At 43.2% G+C, this 24,070-nt stretch overlaps 8 protein-coding genes across 8 annotated transcripts; 4 read left to right on the top strand and 4 right to left on the bottom strand.

Annotated features, from left to right (window-relative positions):
* Window positions 1-3,126: 3,126 nt before the first annotated feature.
* EAF02_009263 (uncharacterized protein) lies at window positions 3,127-3,741 on the top strand (the record flags this gene model as incomplete). The annotated part of the gene is made up of 3 exons (XM_038905311.1): window positions 3,127-3,353; window positions 3,508-3,577; window positions 3,664-3,741. The coding sequence occupies 3 exons, from the start codon at window positions 3,127-3,129 to the stop codon at window positions 3,739-3,741; spliced, it is 375 nt and encodes a 124-aa protein (XP_038754764.1).
* Window positions 3,742-4,995: 1,254 nt separating this feature from the next.
* On the bottom strand, window positions 4,996-5,363 carry EAF02_009262 (uncharacterized protein; the record flags this gene model as incomplete). The annotated part of the gene is made up of 2 exons (XM_038905310.1): window positions 4,996-5,067; window positions 5,112-5,363. 2 exons carry the CDS (start codon window positions 5,361-5,363, stop codon window positions 4,996-4,998), a joined length of 324 nt encoding a protein of 107 aa, XP_038754763.1.
* A 2,770-nt stretch (window positions 5,364-8,133) lies between these two features.
* On the top strand, window positions 8,134-8,756 carry EAF02_009261 (uncharacterized protein; the record flags this gene model as incomplete). The annotated part of the gene is made up of 2 exons (XM_038905309.1): window positions 8,134-8,501; window positions 8,585-8,756. The coding sequence occupies 2 exons, from the start codon at window positions 8,134-8,136 to the stop codon at window positions 8,754-8,756; spliced, it is 540 nt and encodes a 179-aa protein (XP_038754762.1).
* Window positions 8,757-11,390: 2,634 nt separating this feature from the next.
* Window positions 11,391-13,188, bottom strand: EAF02_009260 (uncharacterized protein; the record flags this gene model as incomplete). Its single annotated transcript, XM_038905308.1, has 7 exons — window positions 11,391-11,962; window positions 12,027-12,049; window positions 12,093-12,363; window positions 12,422-12,626; window positions 12,686-12,776; window positions 12,829-13,033; window positions 13,089-13,188. The coding sequence occupies 7 exons, from the start codon at window positions 13,186-13,188 to the stop codon at window positions 11,391-11,393; spliced, it is 1,467 nt and encodes a 488-aa protein (XP_038754761.1).
* Window positions 13,189-13,670: 482 nt separating this feature from the next.
* Window positions 13,671-14,331, bottom strand: EAF02_009259 (uncharacterized protein; the record flags this gene model as incomplete). Its single annotated transcript, XM_038905307.1, has 4 exons — window positions 13,671-13,697; window positions 13,754-14,065; window positions 14,118-14,141; window positions 14,206-14,331. The coding sequence occupies 4 exons, from the start codon at window positions 14,329-14,331 to the stop codon at window positions 13,671-13,673; spliced, it is 489 nt and encodes a 162-aa protein (XP_038754760.1).
* A 393-nt stretch (window positions 14,332-14,724) lies between these two features.
* On the top strand, window positions 14,725-19,606 carry EAF02_009258 (uncharacterized protein; the record flags this gene model as incomplete). The annotated part of the gene is made up of 2 exons (XM_038905306.1): window positions 14,725-14,767; window positions 14,826-19,606. 2 exons carry the CDS (start codon window positions 14,725-14,727, stop codon window positions 19,604-19,606), a joined length of 4,824 nt encoding a protein of 1,607 aa, XP_038754759.1.
* Window positions 19,607-21,314: 1,708 nt separating this feature from the next.
* On the top strand, window positions 21,315-22,469 carry EAF02_009257 (uncharacterized protein; the record flags this gene model as incomplete). Its single annotated transcript, XM_038905305.1, has 3 exons — window positions 21,315-21,579; window positions 21,647-22,019; window positions 22,076-22,469. The coding sequence occupies 3 exons, from the start codon at window positions 21,315-21,317 to the stop codon at window positions 22,467-22,469; spliced, it is 1,032 nt and encodes a 343-aa protein (XP_038754758.1).
* A 264-nt stretch (window positions 22,470-22,733) lies between these two features.
* Window positions 22,734-23,922, bottom strand: EAF02_009256 (uncharacterized protein; the record flags this gene model as incomplete). Its single annotated transcript, XM_038905304.1, has 2 exons — window positions 23,695-23,922; window positions 22,734-23,534 (listed from the first exon to the last, which is right to left on the bottom strand). Exons 1-2 carry the CDS (start codon window positions 23,749-23,751, stop codon window positions 22,734-22,736), a joined length of 858 nt encoding a protein of 285 aa, XP_038754757.1. The 5' UTR covers window positions 23,752-23,922.
* Between the last annotated feature and the right edge of the window lie 148 nt (window positions 23,923-24,070).

Genomic DNA, 24,070 nt, shown 5'->3' with positions numbered 1-24,070 from the left:
ATTGCAGAGGACCAGAGGTTAGGATGGTTTGCGGAGGAAGCTATATTTAGAAGTGTTTGTTATTCGTTTGTTGTCTACGGAACATCAGCCAATCTTAACGAAATACCGTCAAGCAAATTGGCAGAATGAAAACTCTCCGCAGTAAAGAGAGTGATGATGCCTACAGTTCAATTTAAACATTTTGTTGGCCAATCAGTGCCTGTTACATTTACACTGCACCTGATTCAGCTTTGGATGGATGATTATTCTCCGAGATAGCATCCTATGATATTGATTCGGGTTAAAGTATTATGCAGTGTTCCTACTGCACAGTACCCACCAGATTGCTCCGATTCTCACTTGCAAGCACAAGTCATCATCCAACAAAAACGCAAATCCAATGTGATAGATGCCTATGCTATTATATTTTTGTATTGTTGGTTCGAAAAAGCACTTATTCAATTAATCGCGCCAAATCCTATTTATCCTCTCCATTCGACCCCACCCCCTCTTCTCCTGCCCTAATCCCACCCACCACCCACCTCCCACCTGATCTCAATTTATTTCGCCATCCCACCATCCCACCATCCCATCACCCCTTCACCCCTTCACCCCATCACCTCTTCACATCCGAACAATCCTCCCACAAACTCAATCTTCGACCTTTACTAGTCTCTCCAACTTGTCAGAAAGCACAGGGCTAAACCTAGCAACATCCACTCTGCTCTATTCAAGTAATCAACTCTCACTGAATTAACCAACACCACACACATACTTTCCACCATGGCATCCATGGATGAAGATGCCGTGATAGTCCACACCTCGCCTTATCAGCCGCCTCCTTCAACACGCCACATGCGCAATTTATCGACTTCCTAAAGACTAGTTCATGCTTTAGGATCGGTTACCAAACATAGTAGTGTTGCTAAGCGCAGCTTGGTATCTTACCCCGTAGCTAATGAATCTATGATTCAGCTACTGTGATTAGTTTGTTTATGCACATGTATGTTGAATCTGCATCTTTATTGCCAATTTCTATCCGTTAGTGGTCTGGTAACCTAAAGTCTAACTCGGATTCTGTTAAGACTTCATCCCACTCACTACACACACTCGACAGATGACTTCCCACTCAGCTTTTAATTTCAACAATATGCACTACTCTCCATGCAAGCAAACACCAATCATTGGGCATTGTAAAAATCAAAGATTCGCAGGTGAGTAAGATTTGGGCAGCAAGCTAATTTCTAGTCTCTACCCCTAGTTGCCCTAGTAAAGTAATATCAAATATCCATACACACGCCTGATTGGTCTAAATAATATAATCCTCCCCAATACCCACAGCTCGCTCCCAAAGGGGAGAACGAAGTTCTCCGACTTTCTTTCCCCATTAAAAATCTTGAGACGTGAGCTCGTGAGTTATGAGTAAAGTAAGATTACCCGAATCTGCCCTACAAAGATGTGAAATAGTGTATGAATATGTTTTTCCGAGGTGCTTTCCCATGTTGAAAGAGATTTCGATACTGAACATCGTATCTTTAGTGTGCTGATTGGGCTGTAGACATCGGTTCGGGGGTTTGTGTGAGGGAGTTAAGAGACTAGGAGAGCACTAAACAAAGCAAACGAAGGTAATGGGGTATCAATAGAGGAACACCAGCACTAGGGATCTACACTCCATCTTTATGTCCACAGAATCTACCATCCTGCAACACTCATTCTCTTTACATGATGTTCTCAACTTATTAGGAGTATAAGTTCCCTCTCATCATACTCCCAAGTTGCAATACACCCCGACACCGCCGAATCAATTCCACCAAAAAAAGCGCCCCCTTACGAATTCCACCGTCCTCTTACCCCAAACTGCACCCGCTAACCATGTTGCCGAGGAACCTTCTTCAATCACTTCACTAATGGCACGTATGTTTTAGTACTTTCAAGGTACGGACTAGTTTCCGTCTTCCGTCTTTTTTCCGCTAGTCGGTCCAAACTAATTGTGGTTAATGTTACTGAACGAATCGTGCTATATCGTACTAATCATGAGAGTCATTGAAGAAAAGAGCCCTATATTCATTTTCTAGACATAGCGTTATGCAAAAGGAAGGATCGTGGAAGTTTGGAAGGCAAGCACGTTCAGTATAATAGGAATTGCATACCGAATTCGACATGTACTGCATTTGCCCTGATATCAGATTCCAGGCATTAGAACACCACAATATTTCTTGATTTTCATGTTTAAAGTTGACCAATCAAACAGCTTGTCAAGCTTTTTTTCTTGCACATTCCATCGTGTGGCAAGTTTTACTCATTAAATCCTCAAGTTTGACATAGAAACATTCATCAAATCATCAAAATGCAATAACTAATTGATCATCTCAAACCTCCTACTCATCCTCGACAATCCGACACAAAAAATTCAGGGTCTTTCCGCCACCTACGCTGAACGTTACATAACCAATATAGCCAAATCGTCATTTCCACGTGGTATGCCTGTTCAGTCTTGTAAATATTCATGCTGTACCACATAGCTGCCTTGCGCACCTGCGTGAGATATAGACAGAATTGTGTAATTGCACTGCCGTTCCTCAACTTATTCAAGTGCGTACAAACGAATGAAGTAATAATTCCATCTGATCAAGCCCTCTTTGTGTGAAAGGTAATAATAGCCTGCAAATACCGAGATTGGGCAAATCAATTTTCAGCCTCAAAAGTTGGACGAGAAGAAGAGGTCGTGTGAACAAAACAAGCTCTCAGCCCCTTCATCCACATTCGCTAATCCGCTTACGATTTTGAGTGCTAGGGAAGCGATGATTAGGAGAAAAACGAATAATGCAGTCAGATGGTTATCAAGAATCTCACCCACAAAAAGTAGAAAAATAGATACCAGTGGGGAACTTTCACGACACTCTGATTGTACATTCTTGAATCTTGAATGTCCCCTCTATTGACCCATGACCTCCGACGAAGTGTGTATCCGGGGAATACTGTGCATCAAATCCGATGTACGGCTTATTTTATTTCCCACTCACGAAGATAAACCAGAGAAAGTGCCGCTCTGCACAGATGATAGTAATAAGAAGCTGATCTTTCTTATGGTTCAACAGTTCCAAAGATTTCAGCAAATGATTTTCCAAATTCTCGCACCTCACCGCTATGTTGATTATTGTTTATTCTCTTGTTGATCCATCCCGTGGTGCTCACTTTGACGGTTTGGTGGTTTGTGCTTTCTTGCTACTTCAAGGATCAATCGCAGTTCATAGTCCGTATTTTAGTGGAAGTAAAGTCACGAAATCTTGGGACAATAATATTGGGAGTACAGATGACCGACAATTGTCGGACCACCCACTCCGAAAAATGGCCGATGTTTGTGGTTCGCCTAGGTAAGCTTCTCATAATCTCATAATCTCATTCGTGAACCATAATAAATGGACATTCTGGGATATTCTGGTTTGTGCAAGAGGCGATTTCGCTGACAGGTCTCCCTGATGCGGCTGAATCTTTTCAGGTTTGATGATTCGAATGATGAATCACAAGGCTGTGCTGGCGATACGAAGAATTAGACCAAAGCACGAGGAAACGCGACGACTATGTTGTGGCAATACTCGTAAGTGATCTTGTTAATAAGTAAAAGCTTATTGTAGTGAGGTTGGAGGTATCTTAACTTGTTAGCTTGTAACCCTGATCCTGTAGGCCAAGGCACCAAGGCAGAGAAAAAGGATCAACATGTTCAACATCATCATCGCTGCACCACTGCTGTCATCATACTGATGATAGCCTCTAATAGGGTGGTATAAGGTTTATCACTACTTTATATTGTCTTAAATGGATAGTAGAGCCAGGGGTTGCTTTCAGGGTCCTCTGTATTTAGTAATTCGTTTTAAATCGTCGAGAAGATTTTGCAGGGAAGTATTTCCATGGGATCGGCAACGTGAGAAAGGCGGAACATCATGGGGACACAGAATTTGTTTGATGAGCATTGAGCTTGGATAATGTATGTTCCGAGGTTTGGAAATAATGTTGGAGGAGGGGTTAACAACTGACAGCGAACCCGAGTCAACTTGTCATATTGTTAGAACTTGGAATCTGTATGGCTTCATTGAGTGTTAAACTCTTGACGTTTTGAAGAGTCGATCGATTAGAATTTGACATGAAACTTGAACAGAAGGATTGGAGCGCCTCTTCCTACTTCCGAGGACTCGTAAACGCTCGGCATCGGAAACAGTTTCATGATTTGTATCCTTAGTTTGTTGATCTGATCTTCCAACGTCTTATTATGCCGCTGTAAATGGAAATGATGATGAGCGGGGAAAATCTCACGATACTTGTGACTCGCAAGTAGTCCTTCGTAGGATAGGATACGTAGGGATTCTTATATCGGTACGTACGGCAGTGCCAGTCATGTCGTTGGACCCGTACCAAATCAAAATCCCGGCGCTTCAAGAGATTAGCGGTCATGTCTACCTTATTTGTCTACCTCCTCTATTACTCGCTACTACTATAAGGGGTAAAAATGGTAGTTGATCTTCTTGATTTGAGTGCTTAATTGAGTGTAGTAATCAAGAAATGCTTGAAAGCCCTTGATGTATTCGATGTTTAATGCTTGTGGGAGAGAGTGGCTTTGATTGATCCCGTGCGTAATTACATCATGACGACGTGGGTCCCTTTTTGTGAGTTCGGTGTTTCTAAATTTCTTGACCTACCGTTGAAAAAGTGTGGTGTTGTGTTGAAACCTTTTGGGAAGATTTGAGATTTTTAGTTCAGGGGTACTCGTACACATATACACTTTCGTACATTTATGTATAGGATCCCATAGAAAAGAGAGGAGAATCGAAAGCAGGAGAAGGGGTCAAGGTTTAAATTTGCTGGAAATGCTAGGTATATTATATGACGGACAGCAGTTTTTAAGTACGAAATGACAATGATGTTCAAGATAACCTCAGAATGAATAGGATCGTCTTACAAGTTAGAAGCCGAGTAGGATTATGGTGTGATTTGTATTGGCAGATCTCAAAGAGGCTATTATCAATATGTTTCTTGCAAGATGAAGTGTTGATTTTGTAAAACTATTTCGATATCATTCTGACGTTGCTTGACCTTTCATAAATAATTATGACCACTGACTTAACTAATTAACTTACGCCCGCATAAGAATAAATAAGGAGGAATGGCAAGATATCATCTGAAATGTCAACAACTAACTTCACTTGAACTAAGTGCATATAAACGTTGTCAGGCTCTCCATAAATCCATAATTCCTTTACGAAGTTCTTCTTGTTTTGTTCTTTGCATTGGGTCTCGCAGCATCCTACTCTATCCGATCTCTCCATATGTGCGTGTAGTGTAAGTATCGTTGATTCATCGTAATGCTGGTGACATAATGGTGTTTCCATAATATTTCTTCCTAACCTTACGATTATGTACCAGCATATCCAATATAACACTGGAAATGTTCATTTCTACTTCCCAGCAGTTTAACAAAGTCAAAGTCTGACAGTGACACACAGTTGACCACGCGTGAACACTGAACTCTTGACTAACAAAACGTCGAACTCACCGAGACGAGCGAGCAAATTACAATCAAGTACCGAGCACTCTTCATCTGTGTGTGCTCAGAGTCCACTGGAAAGGAAACAGGACATCCACAATAAAATCCAACCCATGAAGGGATAACCCAATTTAACCTGACCCCCACTCAACTCTTTTAGGAAGACTTCCAAAATTTGCATCGACAAAAAGATTTTTTGAACCCCCTTCATCCATGATTCCTTAACCCGACTATCTGGATATCACAATTAAGGAAGCCTTTTAACTCTTGCATACAGGAAGCGGACGACGGCGTTACGGCACGTTGCATCTACCTAGGAACGTCTAAACGATCCTTCCACTGCATTTTCCTCTTTGCTTTGCATGATGGTGTGGATACTTAGATATGTACACTATTTTATATTCGAGTACGATCATTGGTGACACTCCGTAGGTGGAAAAGTTGTTCCTTGAGTAACACGCACGTTCTGAACACATCAACATTTCCCTCAATACACTTCATTTACATCGCTGTAGTTTCAAATTACTTCGTAATAATGGGAATGCTGTAGTGTCACTCACAACCGCTAACCATGATGATTTAATAATTTGATCAAAAATATCTACCGACTGTGCCGTATTGTGCTACGTCTCTATACTCCACCTCAAATTTGCTGCTTTTGATTAAATAATAGATAGGGTTGCTAAGTCACAACCAACAATTCAATATTCCCTTCAATACACACACACACGCACGCACACGCACACACACTCTCTCCTTCCCCCTCCCTCTCTCTCTCTCTCTGTTTTCAAAAGTAAGGTTCTGACCGTTGTGTTAAGAGGTCCGGGATCATTCTCGGTCAGGGGTGGATCAAGCATAATTTGTTGTGGCATAATTGGCACTTCGGAATCTACCAGAGAAGTAAAGCGTCACATAATCACAGGTGTTAAGATCTGCAGCGACGTATCCTAGTGCTTGATGGCTTTATCAGGGTCCACTACAACTTGTAAAAAGCGAGCATGGGAGCCAAGCTAGGGAGAGACACCGGGCATGGGCAAGTTGAAAAAAAGCTAGGAGGGGGAGAAAAGTAGAGAAGGATGCTGCCCGCCGCCCCCTCGGCTTAAGTACCTTTTTACTTCTTTCTATTGAATATGTGAATACGTGAATATACAAATAAGACGAATGAATAAATTGTATTATGTGGATATATGTGAATTTAAAGTGTGTAGCATCAATTCTCTCTGTATTCAATGTTCAAGATTCAATAGTCAGCAGAGATCAGTGAAAATAAGAATCTAATTCATCATTGAAGGAAGTCTACCTCGCAGGATGATTAAGAATATGAATCTTTACCATGTGGTATATCTATCTTCTCAATATGGAAAGCGTAGGGATATACTTGAGTACGTACCATACTGAAGTAATAAGAATTATGAGAGTGATATGATCGGGGTTATTCGACGCTACCCCTTCATCACAACCTCACTTGAATTAGCTTTGTGCATGCTAGACAAGTACATCTAAGCTTTGCATTATTCAAGTTCTATATATCATCTAGTGATTCGAGTCATTCCATCATGTCGTAACAGTAAGTAGTTCCAAGTACCGGTACGTATCTAATATCGACGACACACCTCCTATGTGAAACGAAGAAGAGATCATCTAGATACCCAAAAAGCTCATCACGCACCGTTTGATATTCATCTAATTGCTTTACTGGTTATACACCATATCTACCTAAACCCTTCCCTTCAGTCTGTCCGTACAGAGAGTCCATGTTATCCAACCATCTTGTGATTTGTGAATAAATGAAAATTATTCATTTCCGAAGTGATACACCTCGTCTCGAAGTTGTATCCTCTTTAGTCTTAGCTTTCCACATTTATCATTTATCCTCTCCTCCATCGTCCATTTATTTCCCTGAACCAAGTTAGTGAGAGTAAAAGGATACCGATACTCTTTTTACTACACTGGGCTGGCAAATATTTTGGTGTCACGGCGGATTTTTTGAATGGATACACTACACAACACTAAAAGTAACCCCAATATACTCGAACCTTCCCAACCATAACCTACCACACATTACACCACACACCTTTTCCCACTGTTTTCCACCAAAAAATCTCTCTTTCGGAAGAAAAAAAAAGAGAGAGAAAGAGAAGAAAGATTCCTTTTTGCAAAAACATTAAAAAGAAGAAGAGATTCGATGCAAATTATTTTTGCTCGTAGCTCTTCTGAGCTTTCATCCTAAAAGAAAAGAAGAAGAAGAAGAAGAAGAAGGAAAAAACAATCAAACTCCTATCAAAAAGTTTCAATTTTATTCGATTTCTCTTCTCCAGCAAAAGATACCCCATTATTATATTTTTGTACTACTACTACTACTACTACTACCACCATTACCATCTCTTCGAATCCAATCACGAACATTCCCTCGGAGCCAATACCCATCACTTTCTCTTTGGCAACACCATCCATCCCATTACCACACAATACCACATCAGGTCTGCCAGTAAGACAGTCAACTCGGTTTAAGAAGTTGTTGGCACGAAACTTGACATTCTGTTTAAAGCTGTACATTTCAGCCTAGTCGAGCATCTACCCAGCTCACACCTCACACCTCACGACTCCCTTTAATCATGGCTTCACCAACTGAAGCAACGGTTCCCGCCATCCCGCCAACCTCTTCCTTGGAACCCAGTACCGCCAATCCATCACTGGCCGACTCTCCATTAACAAACGACTCATCAAGCACATCTTCGTCCGATGCAAATGGAGGAAGCACGCCAGCAAACACCTCTGCTAGTCGTACACCTTCAATCAAGAGGCCAAAGCTTGGTACTAGAAAGTCTAGCGGTACTATAATAGTACCGCGCGAACACCCGCGCGTGGAATTAAAAGAAGGGGACGAGGTCTTCGACGAGGATGATGCAAGAGCAATGAGTCCAAGGAGGAACAGTGAGGATTTGGAGAAGATGAGTCAAGATGCCAGAGCGCAACTCAACGAGTATGTTATCCTCCCTTCTCACCCATGAATGCTACCGTCCATACGGAATATCAAACAATACTAACTCGGTACTTCCCTTAAAGACACGCTAAGCTTCTTCAACAATCTCTCCTCGAAATATTTAATCGAATCGAAGCTGTCAAAGAGGAGCACGATAAACTCGATAACAACAACAAATTCTTACAGAAGTACATCGGAGACTTAATGTCCACGTCTAAGATTACATCTACTGGTGCTGGGGGCAGAAAGAAATAGCCACTAGCCGTGGAAACCAAGGAAATCGAGGAGGTATGTCGAAAACGGAAGGCATCGCGGCATCAAGGCTGGTCAAGTCGAAAGAAGAATAAACATACCAAAGAGGACCGAGAGGTATGACATGATGCGCGGGACCAGGAAAAAGGCGAACCAAATATTGATACCCCTCAAACACACACGATCACACACATCCCGCTTTCATTAACGACTCATGATTTTTCTCCATAATGATCATTGCAAAGAGCTTGCAAAGAGATCACAAGAAAGATCACTTCCACCATACTACTTTACGACACTATCCACTCATTTCCTGGTCTCCACACAAACTTATACGTCTTATCTTAAACAACACAGCTGGCTGTATATCAACACCGGCATCAAATATCTGCTGCAACGACGACGACCAAGCGACTCAGGGGACGAAGACGAGGAGGCATTACAACGGCGTACTTTTCGGCTTGGGTTTTCTGGTTCAATCTAATTCATCGAACATCCTGGGAGCTTTATCTCAGAACCTCCTTTTTTGATTACTCGGTTTGGGCACTTGCTTTCGTTTTTGGCAATGGGGGGTAGGCTCCATCATGGCATTATTGGCATGGCTTGGCATTTGTGATTTTTCTTTTTGGCTTCTATGATGACATTGCATTTGGAACTGGCTTTGGCATCACTTTCATCATTTATCATCATCAGCGACAGGCGTTTAATTTCTTTTTTGAATTCAAATTCTTTCGTTCCTCATTTGGTATCCTCAATTCGACGAACACATACAAATCACACATACTTTTTACGGGAGAGCAAAGTCAGCAATGCTTATCTCTGGTTCTGTGGACAAAGTCGCGATACAACACGATACCACACCATACCCTCGGAGTGAACATTAGACTGGAATGCATAGGATGGAACGATTGAAATCCGGAGAAGTGGCGAGGGAGGTAAAAGAAACAGAGCTGATTCGAAGAACATTCATATTGTTATTCATGAGTGATCAGTGGGGATAGGGGGTGCAATCATGTTTTGGGGAGTAAATGGAATGGATGGGGTTCGGGAAAGGGTTTTGGAAGTGGTGCTGGAGGAGCAGAGAGGGAAGAGAAAGTGTGTATTATAGATGCAGTACAATACAACACAACAATACAAATTTATGGTTTAATGCAATTGTGAGCTGTAGGATGTTAGTTGTGATGTTGGGTCTGAGTTCGAGGTGAGATGAGTATGAGTATGAGCCCGGATTGCATTGTTTCTGAGATGAGTACGGTATGATATATGTTATTGAGATAGCTATTATCCTGATACATTCCAGATGCAGATACCCTTTCAAAATATGAATCCATCACCTTCACCGAACGAGGTGTCCGCACGCTCGTCGGACTAGATTTGAATTCTTTTGACCAACAAGATGTGCAGCCTACGACGAAGTGAAATGAAGGTCATCAAATATCATGCATACATGTAAGCACGACCACCCTCATCCTGATCTCCTCATTTTTGACAAACATAAGAGATTAGATAGGTTTGCGATAAGACGAGTAGGATACAATTATGAATACTCACTCGACATCACACACACACACACATTATATATACTAGGTACTGAAGCTTGAAGCTGTGACCGAGATGTTCGAAGGGGACATATTCTTTCTTAGTCCACCATACCCTATCCTATCCTATCCTATCCTATCCTATCCTATCCTATCCTATCCTATCCTATCCTATCCTATCCTATCCTATCCTATCCTATCCTATCCTATCCTATCCTATCCTATCCTATCCTATCCTATCCTATCCTATCCTATCCTATCCTATCCTATCCTATCCTATCCTATCCTATCCTATCTCATCCCAACTTTCTATCAACCTTCCCAAACACCTTTGTGTCCTTCTTTTTATCACGCTCAAATCCCACTGCCGTCCAAACTAAATCTTCAACTTTATCTCCTTTGGGGGACCCAATATCTCCACCTCACTCCTAACCTCCAATCTCCAATCTATTTCTCACACCCACTTCCCCTTCTTAAACTATTCCTTCCTCTCTTTCTGCAATCTCCTCCTCACATGTCCTCTTCCATGTCCGATTCCCATACAATTTCCTTGCGCCATATTTCTTCTATCCTTCATTTAGCGAGTACACATAGTCTCACCTCTCCCAATGATTTTCACACATGAAGTATACACATCCTCATCTACCACCATTTTCCTTCATAACACACAATAAGTCACATATGCCCTCACGTTTATCCTTATGGTACATACAACACAACATAACAATCACATGTCACTCTAAAAGCTTGCCAATGCTATTGAAAAATTATTGATTATTTCCAGGTATACTGCCATTCCTACTTTCCCTCAACTAATCGAATCAACTGAATAAAACACGTTCGAGTTCTCCACTGAAAAGAAAATAATAACAAACAGGCAAAGACAACAACAACGATATTAATAACGATAGCAATAATTGTGACAAGAAATCAACGCATCGGAACCTCATGATTGATAAAAACAAAAACAAATGAATGCCAAGTGATACTCAGTCCACCACTGCCTAAGTCTCTCGAGGTCCCCCATCAAACATGATATAAGCGCGAACTTTAGGCTACACATCATGCCCCACATCCTCTCCATGGTTTGTTTCTCTCCTTAAGCATTATCAACGGTACTTAAAACTCTTCTTTCAGCATCCTTTCCCCTCCCATTCCCACTGGCATTTGATTGCCTCGAGACCTTTCTCAACGAGGGAGAGGATCTTGGCTCATCTTCATCATCAATGGCCTTTGAGGAAGCAGGAGTAACGTTCCTTTGTCTTTTAGTGCCAATTGCATTGGTGGATGTAAAAAGATTAGACGTTCTTCTAGTAGAACCATCACTTGCAGTTCTCTGATTGTTAAGACCAGTGCTTTCCGATGGAGCTGCTGGACTTCGACTTTCATTCTCCTTGTTAGCACAACTCAGCGAAGAAGAGCTCAATCTTCTAGAGTCACGGAGTCGAGCCTCTTCGATATGAGATACTAGTCCTTCGGGTGCATCCAGTGCACCGATTGCGCGTGGTATTGTTACACGATCAACGGGGCCGACTCTGCTAGATACTCTTTGCAAAGACGTCTGTCGAAGTGAAATTATGTTTGCCGATGTCATTTCAGATTCATTCTGTGGTGTGTTAACAGGTACAGGTGGCCAGTAATGCTTCACAGAGAGATTCGTATGCGCCCATACTCTGCATGTCATTGTTTCGAGATGCCTTCTCGATTATCATAGGATCTGATACGTTTCGAATACTACCTGCCTGTCCACTAGAATCACTTGAAAGATCCGGCATAGAAGTATCGGTTGAGACCCCTTGACGACGCCAGCCTGCAAAGGCAGGACGTGTGAGTCAGCAGTGAATGGGTCGAATTTGGAGGTTTTGAGAATGGTGCTGCTGGTGGTGGCATAGAGTTGGATTGCGAAGACAAGAAATCTATGTTTTGTGACTTTCGTGGAGAATGGGCATGAGCCTCGTGATCCTCTTCAACCCGTTTCGGCGATGGATGCTGATTGTAGATAGGTGCAACAAGAGATACCTGGCGCCACATGGCCGCATTTGGCCATGCAATCGAAGAAGCTTCCAAGACGTCTAAGAGTTGTTTAGGTTGATAATCTGTCATGATGGAAATGAAAATTAATGGATATACCTAATGGAGCATGCTGAAACGAGAAAGCTACTAAGTTCTTGATACGCTCGAAGGCATAGAAAATATTATCTCTTGGAATACCTTCCGATACCACTACTTTTACACGTCCGAGGGTCGTCTCCCGGGTTCCAATAACTTTGCGATAGAAGTTCTCGATGGAAGGCAGGAAACTCGAGTTTTTTGCAATCTCCCTGTTTATCGAGCTCTATAGATTGTTAGACAATGCTGGCTCTCGGTCATTCCAGTATATAGTTATGTTTATACTAGGTACAGGTGAAAAAGAAGAATGATTTTATTACCAACACTAGTTTCGAGAACTGTTGGCCAAGGGCCGTTTCGATGAAAGAGCTTAGTACTTAAGACTAGTCAATACATCTGCTTGCCTGCGACAAATGGTTGAGGCCTACCCAGCAATCTGTCCATCCACAAATACACGAGCTTCAAACATAACATATTCCGCATTTCTATTGCTGATATGTTGTACATAACGGCTGGCTTCGGGATTTTGCCAAGAATGGATAGAAATTCGGAAGGGCTCTCCAGCAGCTAAGCTTGGTATGAAACAAGTAACCATAGGAAGTATCAGAGCAGTGGTCTGCGAGTAATGGACTTCTGCGATTGCATCAGTTTGGAGACATTGGCCTCCAGTTTGGAAGCAAGTACTTACCGTGGTCCTGAACAACTTGACAGGAAGTTTTGAACTCTTGCATTGGGATCTTGCATAATTCATGTGGAAACATGAGAACGTCCCAATTCTGATAACGCATTTTGAATGGCTTTTAATCACTAGGAATCAAATATAAGCTGATAGGTTATGGCATAACCACAAGCAAGTATTGAAGCAAATCTTGAAAGAAAGAGAAAGAAGGGCAGCAGTGATAAGTTCTTAGATCTGAGGATAGAGCAAAATCATGCAAGCTTTATCCAGGTAAGAGGCTTGGCTAGAGAAAAGATGATTTGGTAAGAACATCGCGTTTGATTGATTGAGGAAGGAACGACCTGAATACTGGTGATTCTTATCCGCCTGTTTAATATGGCCACCAGATTTCATCAAGCTGGATATGACATCCCACGCCCTTACCTGAGAGGAAAATTCACTACGCTATCTCAAAATACTTTAGGAAAGGCACTATTTGCCATGATCGTAACTTCTATGAGAAAAGGCTTGGAGTTGATGGAGGTTTGAAAACATATAGTGCTTCTCAGAACTTGCTCAAATTGATATTCATATATACATAGCCGCCTTCCTTCACAATGGATCTCCAGCAGCTCTGGCCTGTTCTTTGCGTCAGTAAAAAGCAACTGGTGAGACTCGCAAATATCGTAACGTACCCTGACTGCAGTTGGGCCACCCAATTCTCTCTCAAGTCCACCCTCAAATTCTCTTGGAGCGGATTGCTTATCTGGGTACGTCATGCCCACGACTGTGCAAAGTCCCAACACAGATAAAATGAAAATGCCAAATTGAAATCCAGCAGTTCCGACCTTTTGATGTGTGTATTCTTCTGGTGAAAATATGCCCAAGATGTCATTATCCTCATGAACTGGCTCTCCGTAATTTCTTCGCTCTTGCTTATCCCACCAGTCGGCATTAGGGTCACGGAATTGACGCTTGATTCTGGGTGGGTTGATATATCCTCCGTTCTTCATGCTGTATTAGTATCCATTTCAGAAATCGAAGTCGAACTACACTAACCATGCCAGGATCTTCAATATCGGTCTTCAGCCTACTTTGTCAGTCTACGCTTCCCCCGAAACAAATAACTGCGATCAAGCAGACTGACCAATGGTAGAACTGGGCCGCTGGGGGCAGCTGCCTGGCTGGCACATCTCTGTGATATGAGGGTTGTTTGACGTGGGATAATGGAAGTTCGCAGTGGTCGCGCTGCCGCAATTCGTCGGGAAAACATCTGCGAGTTATTGATCAATAAGTCGAGGTTAATGTAATTAGGGTAACATGTATATGGCGTACCTTGAATGAGCCTCCGCAGTTAATCGCAATTGTTTTTAGACGTCGTCTTCTGTCACTTGTAATCAGAGGTCGACGGGATGTTACTCGTTCGGTTAAACGTTAAACTAGTGGCAGTTGGACGGAATCTCGACGCGAAGAAGGTGTATTTTCTTCGTACTTCCTTCTTCAGCACGTAATTTTTGTACAGCGAACGATAAAAGCATCTGGGCATGCTCAAATTTTATATGAAGGATCCTTATGATGTACGGAACCTTACGAAGTAGTTTTAAGATTTCAAATGAAAAGTTCATGAAGTTCAAGGTAGTGTCTAGCCTCCCCTCTCGTAAAAAGTATGACAACCGCGTCAGAAGCTCCCGAGAGTGAAAAAATCTTTGGTAAGGGCCATAATGGAAAATCTTGTCAACAACTTAAAATTAACATTTTTATTATCAGATATACCTCCAATTGAAGATGTGCTACAAACCCCGAAAGCGAATGGACATGCGATTGAAAATGGAGATGGAGAAGCACCCCCGAGCAAGAGGCGGCGACTCAGCAGCGAGACAAAGACTATACAGAAGCGCAAACCCGAATCGCCTCCCTGGAAAAAAGTCTTAGCAGAAGGTCCAACTTCTTTTACTGTCGATGGAAAACGCAAATCAGGCCGTGTGAATCAGATACCATTGGAGCTACAACCTCCGTCCGAGAAGAGGACAACGCGGGGTGCGGCGCAAAAGGCTGTCACCTCGAAAAGTAAACATGGAAATGTGAATGGCATTCACTCCTCTTCAAATCGAGATACATCCACACCCGGAACCTCCCAAGCTTCCAAAAAGTCTACCAGCCAAAATGTATTGAAATCCCCAGTCAAACTATCAACATCGCCAAAGCGCTCGCATCGAAAGTCCATACCTTCGGAGCAGAATTCAACACAAATGCGATCTAGCAACAAAAAATCCACGATTACTAAAGAATCACAGTCAACGCCTTCAAATTCGAGGTTGCGCCGATCGGGTCGAGCTTCTGAAGTAATTCAGAATGACCTTACGAATTCATCGCCAGCAATAGAAGCAGAGAGTATGGCAGATCAAACCCCGAAATCTACACCAACAAAAATTAGACTTCGAGTCAAGCCAGCGGCCGTCCCTGTGGTACATCCAAGGTCGCTTCCGGTACCGTCAAGATTTGGGTCTTTCGATGAGTTCTGGGAGCAGGGTCAAAATACACCAGTAGAAGCAGGTGGCTTGTATAGCGCCGAAGATGCGGTCATTTTCACCGAGGAAGATGCCAAGAAAGAAGCCCATACAATTATACAGCTTGAAGATGCGGTGGAACGTGGTGTTTTGGGGACTTCATTAAATCGTCCTGAGAAACAAGACCCCATGCCACCGCAGTATGCCCACCAAGATCATCTTGTAAGAGCTGCCCTCCACTTCAGGATGCTCATGATCAGGGAACAAAAGGAGCATTTGAGGCTCGCGAAACAACTGGCTGAGGCATGCAGAGATGAATGGACCCGGCGACAACCAAAGTCTCATGAACAACTGGAGGCAGAGGAAAGAAGGGCGTCTGAAGTGCGTTATAAAAGTGTCCTTAAGAGTCTCTTGGGTACCTGGGAAAATGTTAAAGCAGAGGTTAATCGGCGGCGCCTAGTTGAATGGGAGGCACAGGAACAAGCTCGGGTACGGAAAGCCCTCAACGAAGCTGTGGACATTTCTACGCAAAAGCTTCAGGCTCGTAGAGCGCAACAGGATTCGGAAGAAGACACTGAAGAGGATGATGATGAAGATGAGGATGCAAATGATGATTCCGATAATGATGACAATCTAGATTCTGACCCTAGTGACGACGAAGATAATATGTCCTCTTCGGAATCGGAGGCTGACGAAGAGAATACCAAACACGAGGATGAGCAACTTACTGTTGATGAACTGCGCGAAAAATACGCCGCCCTGCCAGATGTTGTGCCAGCCAGCGATGACAAAGAAATGACTGGAAACGGCAGCGAAGATGAAGACATGGAAAGCGATCCTTCCATAGACATGGATGACGACACTGAATCCAGCGACGAAGAGGAGGACAGTGATGAGGAAGAGGACAATGACGTGGATGGAGGAAGCCGTGCTGATCTTCTTGGATTTCTTTTGCCTTCCGATATCAAAGATCTTGAAACGAGGCAAGCTGAGTTGGGGCCCGTTGCAGAAGTGGTGGAAGGTATGGGCGAAGGTTCAACTCCAGTCGTACCAGACGACGCAATGGATTTAGATACCGAGGATAGTGAAGTTCCCTCCATACCCAATGGAGAATCTATACCGCCTTTAATGAATGGAACATCCAAAAAGTCACCTCTGATCGAAGAACTGTCCACAAGTGAGCATCATGATTCATCTAGCAAGGTAAATGAATTGTTATCTGCACATCAGCCACAAGAGGTCTCAGCGATGAGTCCCGATCGAAGCAGCCAGCCCACTCCAAGAACAACCGAAACTAAGCCTTCAGAGGTGGATTCGGCATCATCTGTGGATCTTCACCATAGTAGTCGCCGCAACACACAGAGCGCAACCCCTCAACCTTCAAACGGACTGAAGACTCCGGTTCCTTTTCTCCTGCGTGGCACCCTTAGAGAATACCAACACTATGGTTTAGATTGGCTTGCCGGTCTTTATGCGAACAACACAAACGGCATTCTAGCGGATGAGATGGGATTGGGGAAAACAATCCAGACCATAGCTTTATTAGCTCATTTGGCCTGCGAACACCAAGTCTGGGGCCCCCATCTTGTCATCGTACCCACTAGTGTTATGCTCAACTGGGAAATGGAATTCAAGAAATGGTGTCCAGGTTTCAAAATCTTAACTTACTATGGGAATCAGGAAGAGAGAAAACGCAAACGTGCTGGCTGGAAGGATGATGATGCTTGGAATGTATGCATTACATCATATCAACTTGTCATTCAGGATCAGCAAGTGTTCAAGCGACGACAATGGCACTACATGATTCTTGATGAAGCTCACAACATCAAGAATTTCCAATCTCAAAGGTGGCAAACTATGCTGAATTTCAACACTCGAGCGCGATTGTTACTGACCGGTACTCCTTTGCAAAACAACTTGACGGAATTGTGGTCCTTACTATACTTCTTGATGCCCTCGGATGGAAGCGAGCAAGGTGTTGGTGGTTTTGCAAATTTGAAAGAATTCCAAGACTGGTTCAAAAAGCCGACAGAACAAATCTTAGAGCATGGCCGAGAGCAAATGGATGATGAATCGAAGGCAATCATTAGCAAACTTCACAAGGTTCTCAGGCCTTACCTTCTCAGGCGATTGAAAGCAGATGTCGAAAAACAAATGCCCGGGAAGTACGAGCACGTTGAGTTCTGTCGTTTGTCCAAAAGACAACGTGAGCTTTACGATAGCTTTCTAAGTCGAAATGATACCAGAGATACCCTTGCATCGGGTAATTATCTTTCCATCATCAATTGTCTGATGCAACTGCGAAAAGTTTGTAATCATCCAGATCTCTTTCTAGATCGACCCATTATGACTTCTTTTCCAATGGAAAAGTCTGCAATCACCGACTTTGAGATTAAGGATCTTTTAGTTCGTAGAAAAATGTTCCGCCAGGAACCTATGTCTAGAGTTAGCTTGGATTTCTTGAATCTCGTGCCCGCGAAGCATGAATACTTGCCTGGTATTTTGGCCTCCGAAATCAACAGACTCAGTGCCCGGCGTGCCCTAGAAGTAATGAGGGAGGCTCAGCGTGCAAGAGCCCAGAATGCATTTACCAACCTCGACCCTTCAACAGTCAAGTCAAATCTGGTGTATTTGGAAAGTGCTTCCAGGTGGGGACGATTCGAAGAGCTTCAGCATTGCGTATATCTCAATGCACTTAGACGACAACAGAAACCTATCTATGGTAGTTCCCTCATTGAACGTCTAGATCTTCGTCTTGATCAGCATCCACTACAAGCGAAGCCTAAGCGACGAACCAAGTTGATAGAATGGTTGGAGGAGTCTTCGCCAATTATGCGTTCGATGGTTCCGACATTTACCTCACGATCTCAAGCCCTACATACAACCATCCAAAAATTTGCTTGTGTAACTCCACCTGTAGTGGCGCGAGACATGAACTCAGTTATGTTCACACCTAAAGGTGTAAGTAACTTTCAAAGCACCGTCGCCACTCGAGAAACAGATCCCTTCCACGAGGCACGCATGAGACTATCCATTCAATTTCCGGATAAGCGTCTTTTGCAATATGACTGCGGTAAATTGCAAACTCTGGACAAATTATTGCGCAAACTGCAGGCCGGCGGGCACAGAGCACTAATCTTCACTCAAATGACAAAGGTGCTTGATATTCTTGAGCAATTTCTCAATATTCACGGACACAAATACCTACGACTTGATGGAGCTACCAAGATTGAGCAACGACAAATTCTTACGGATCGCTTCAACAATGATACTCGAATTCTTGCTTTCATTTTATCCAGTCGCTCGGGCGGTCTAGGTATTAATTTAACGGGTGCGGATACTGTTATCTTCTATGATTTGGATTGGAATCCAGCCATGGACAAGCAATGTCAAGATCGTTGCCATCGTATTGGACAAACACGAGATGTTCACATTTATCGTCTGGTCTCAGAACATACTATCGAGGCCAACATCTTACGCAAAGCAAACCAAAAGCGTATGCTTGACGATGTCGTTATTCAAGAAGGAGAGTTTACCACGGATTACTTCAACAAGATGAACGTACGAGATGTCATTGGAGGGGAAGAATCTAGTCTTATGGATGGTGATGCCGCAGCCAATGCAGCCATGGATCGAGTTTTGGGTGGCCCTGACAACGACAAAGATGTTCGACGCGTGTTCGCTCAAGCCGAAGATCGCGAGGATGTCGCTGCAGCTAGAGTCGCCGAACGAGAAATTGTTCAGACCGACGCAGCCGATTTCGATGAGAACGCAGCTACAGCATCTGCTACTCCAGGTGGCACGGGAACTCCTGCAGAAGGTGGCCCAACTCCTGGTGCCGATGGAACACCTACCGTTGAGGACCTCATGGAGATTGATGAAGACGAACTCAATGCTTGGGGCCAACCAGTGAAAGCAGCGGATGAATACATGTTGAAATTCATGTCTGTGCAACTGGCAAATGCACCCATTGAGTTGCCAAAGGATAAGAAGAAGGGCAAGAAGGGCAAAGACCATCGAGATCGTCATAGACGAAGATGAGGAGTCTGTTCACTTTGGGACGATTCAAACGAAACCAAACAAACTACTTTGTAATTTATTGATTTACCAAATATTCATAAGCGCGTGTTTTACTAGAACAGGATTCAATGTGTATATGAGGAAAAGGACGGCGTTGCAGCGACATGGAAAGAAAGTTTTATTTTAATTTAGGTAACAATGGCATTTTATGCATGAGATGGAGTTTCATGGCGGAGGTTATCATTGCGCCGCTTTGGTTTCACTGATTTGATATGAGGGGATTGGAATTGCCAAAGGGAGGAAGGAGGGGTCAGTGGATGATGAAAAAGGATTAGGTGGTTTATGTAAAATTATACGTAGTATCCAGGTTTGAGATGACAGGAATAGAGAAGAACTCAACTTTGAAATTATGATGATTGAGTAAGTAGTTGGGTAGTATCTAAGTGATGTGTGTAGTTGACATGTGTTGGTTGGTTTATTAGAAGGTATGTGTTATAGACGAGAACATATATGATTGATATATATTATTGGGGTTAAATGAGAGGGTAATTTTGGATTGACGTATTTATTATCTAGATATGTATATATATCTAGGTAGGTATATAAAGATACATACATATTACCTATTAAGGTACGTCATCAATATCTTTCGATATAAAAATCTGAAACAACTCATAGTTGAATATCTAGGTCGATATACGGAGTACTCGTACTCGTACCTGCCCTGCCTGGTACTTTGTACTCGACTATCTTCCCAAAGATGAGTAATCAATGCATCTGTGCAATGTCGATCGCGATGACTTTATCGGATCGGATATAAGACACTTAAACGGAAGGCAGACTGTGTACTAGGCAGCTTTGATCCCAACCTCTTTTCTTTTCCACCTCTTTTTGCATTTCCTCGGAGCCAATCATTTCCATCCATCCAGACGGGACATCGTACTATCATCGGCATTCTTCACCGGACTAATGCCGGTAGCTCAATAGGAATACTTTGCTTACCAAGTGCATACTCGGGTTCGCGAAGATGATGAGATTTTCATTTCTGCTTGCTGGTGGTTGCCATGTAATATACCTGCATATGTAGAAGAGCGGGGGGGAGAGAGAGAGAGAGCGAGAGCGAGAGAGAGACGAGAGAAATGGTGAAGAAATCAACATTACCTAATCATTTGATAATAAGTTAAATATCTTCTCATAAGTTAATCATGAGTACCTATACATACTTCACATCACATCATATCAATTATATACCCGTCCTTCAATTCGGCTTCCAGTCCCATCCTCTCTTTCCTTCCTTCCGTTGCGTTCGTTGCACGGAGATATCTCCGCTTCCATAACCTTGAAAGCCTCATCCGAACATTCCGACTTCCCTGTGCGTCGATTGAGCTGAAATTGGAGTAAATAAACTTCATTGCAACTACCATACAGCATTATAAATTATTTTTCATTCATTGGTAGTCCTTCAAAGCTCTCAAGATATCATTATACTCTACTACTATCATATCTATCATATCGTCTCACATATTCAACAAACTTTCTCCACAGATTGGCTGAGACATCGAATATCTACCTTGCTTAGCTTTGACATACATGAAAAAGAAGATCACGAGACATCAGTTTTTTATTTCAACTCAATTATATATCAAACCTACTTCTACGATATATATATAACTGTCCCTGTAAAGGGACTATATAAATCACGCCAAATCCTGCTTGAAGAAGGAACAAAATGAACGCAACATCCTCTCTCAATTTCCCAATTTCAACCGCCATTTCTCCAGCATTCGAGAAATGGAGTCACGAGACCATTAGAGCTGCTGCTTTCTTTTTCATACCCACCGAGATTTTCTATTTCTCCATTTACTTCTTGCTCAAGGGGCAATATGGAAAGTTTAAGAAATTATCGGCGTTATCTTTAGTCACATTTTGGTTGAGTAGTTGGATGAATCCGATTTCTTGTGGCCCAGTAGCTGCGTTGAGAATTTCGCTGGTTCGTATCTCCATCTTCACAAAGTCCGCGTGAAGAAACCAACAAAACTACAATGTACTGATTCCGTCTAGTTGCAATTGCGACCCTCAGACTCTTGGATGTATATGCTCGACACCGCTCCCTTCCTCAACTCAGAAATGATCCGCCAACATGGAAACACGCACTTCTCCTCCTAACGGAAATGCGCTATGAATCTTTTACTCCAAATTTCGTTCGTGTTCCTCGATCTCAGGAAACTTTCAATGAACCGCTGCAATTCGCAATCCATGTTGCCATTTTCTGTGCTTTGCAAGCGTTACCGCAGGATTGGGCATTGGTTCTAGCATTTGAAGTTCAATTAAGTATTTACATTATCTGGACAGCTATTCAGTTAGTAGTAAGGTACAAAGGTAGTCCAGCCCTTTTTGGAAGATTGTATGCTGTAGAGAGTTTAGGAGATTTCTGGTGAGTCATCTGATTTTCGAAACCTTGAAGTAGGAACGCAAAACTAACAATCCCAGGTCAAAAACATGGCACAATGTATTTTCCGCCCCCTGTGCCTCTCTCGCCTACGATCCTATCCGTCAGAATCTTCCAAAACTAGGAGTTTCAATCCCAATCGCTCGATCGATGGGCATCTTAGCTGCCTTTTTCCTAATGGCGGCTTTTCATGTTTATGCTTTAGCTCCTATGTTGACGGGTAAAGCACTTTTCCGCATCGGAACGTTCTTTGTGCTGAATGGCTTTGCGACGGTGGGAGAAGCGATGGTTTGGGGAAGAAAAGATAGTTGGGTTAAGACTGGATTGGCGTGGGTGACGGAAATGAGTTTGGCGGCTTGGACGGCGGGTGCGTTGGGGATTCCGAGGGGGGTACATGGTATTAAGTGGAGGGACATTTGTGAGGTGAGGATCTAGCGGATTGTTTGGTTGGGGTTGCGGGAAGAGTATCTTGATGAAATGATGAAGTATCATGCTTGGAATTGTCTTTGGATGATGATGCGGTTGGCATGGAAAATGCAACGTAATGAAAATGAAAATCAATATGATTATGAATACAAATAACAACACAGATATGAATAAGTAACTATGATCTTATAAGTTCTTAACAATTCTCTCAGCGACAGAATTCTTCTTCCTCCTTATCATCCCCCGAAATGAACGCCAAGAAATAAGAATCCCTCACAATCCTCCAGCTCTCCTCTCATTCTCCTCCCACCCTACTCTCCACAGCTCAATTTCCCGCTGCAGATTCTCTATCTTCTCTTCCATTTCCCGACTTTTCCTCTCGGCTTCTTGTCTCTTCGTCTCGGCTTCGGAGATCTCGCGCTCCTGCGTCTCGATCACTGATCGATACCAGGTTGTGGAATCCATCATTTTCTCTAGTGCGCGGGTAGTTTTTGGAGGGATGCGGTGGTGGATTTTTGGGAGGATTTTTGTGAGGTGTAGAGGGTTTGGAGGGCGTGCAGTTCCGCGCTTTTGGTGCGGTGGGAGGAGGTGAGAGTGGAGACTTGGTGGGAGAGGTGGGCGAGGTGGGTTATGAGGGTGGAGGTGGAGGTGGAGGTGGAGATGGAGGTGGAGATTTGAGAGGGGGAGAGTGAGAGTGTTGGGGTGAGATTGGCTCGTGCTGGTTTTGGGAGGGATTGCGGAAGGGGGATGCGAGTTTTGGAGGGTGGGTGGAAGGATGGGGGTGGAGGGGGGGCAGACGGTTTGAGAGCATTTTTCGAATAGGTTAGTTGTTTGGGGGGTGCGGTGGCGGTCTCGGCCGATTGTGAATGGGTAGTCGGGGTTGTTGGAGGGCTGTGGACGGGGAAAGGTAGGTTTCTCGTCTGTGAATATCAAGAGGGGGTGGAGATGACTGTGGAGGTTGAGGGAGGGGGATGGAGGGCTGGTGCATGTGAGTGGTTTGCTAGATTGGCTGTTGGGCTGGGTGGTCGGAGAAGGGGGTTTTGATGATGATGATGATGGTGGTGCTGAATTGGTCTGCAGTGAAGGATTGGAGATTAGTTATTCATTCTCGGGATAGATGAGAGAGAAAGTGAGAAGGAGAAGGAGAAGGAGAAGGAGAAGGAGAAGGAGAAGGAGAAGGAGAAGGAGAAGGAGAAGGAGAAGGAGAAGGAGAAGGAGAAGGAGGAGTATATACCTCACTCTCAGAACTGCTATCATCGTCGTCTCCATAACTAAACTGATATCTTGCCATTTCGCAAATGATTTCGCATATGAGATTAGATAGTACAGTGGTAATCTATGTATCCTCCGAAGTATAACAAATAAACAACGATCAACATCATGAAAATTTGAGAGGATGAGGAGGGGATTATATGCTCCGTGGAAAGTTACAGAAGATAGATATAGAAGGAGAGAGAACACATGTAGCGTATGTATTCTCGCTCATGTATGTATTCCGCTCGACTCTTCTTTATGTACCTAGGGATGATGAGGAGATCGAACGAGATACTACTAGATTACTATTGCGTTACGCTTTGAGGGAGCGTATTGTATGTTCTTGTTTCATCTTG

This window comes from Botrytis sinoallii (assembly GCF_014898435.1).
Source record: "Botrytis sinoallii strain Bc 23 chromosome Unknown BSIN_019, whole genome shotgun sequence".
Classification (NCBI taxonomy): Eukaryota; Fungi; Ascomycota; class Leotiomycetes; order Helotiales; family Sclerotiniaceae; genus Botrytis; species Botrytis sinoallii.
The sequence above is the reverse complement of the archived record's forward strand: the minus strand, read 5'-3'. Positions and strand labels throughout refer to the sequence as shown.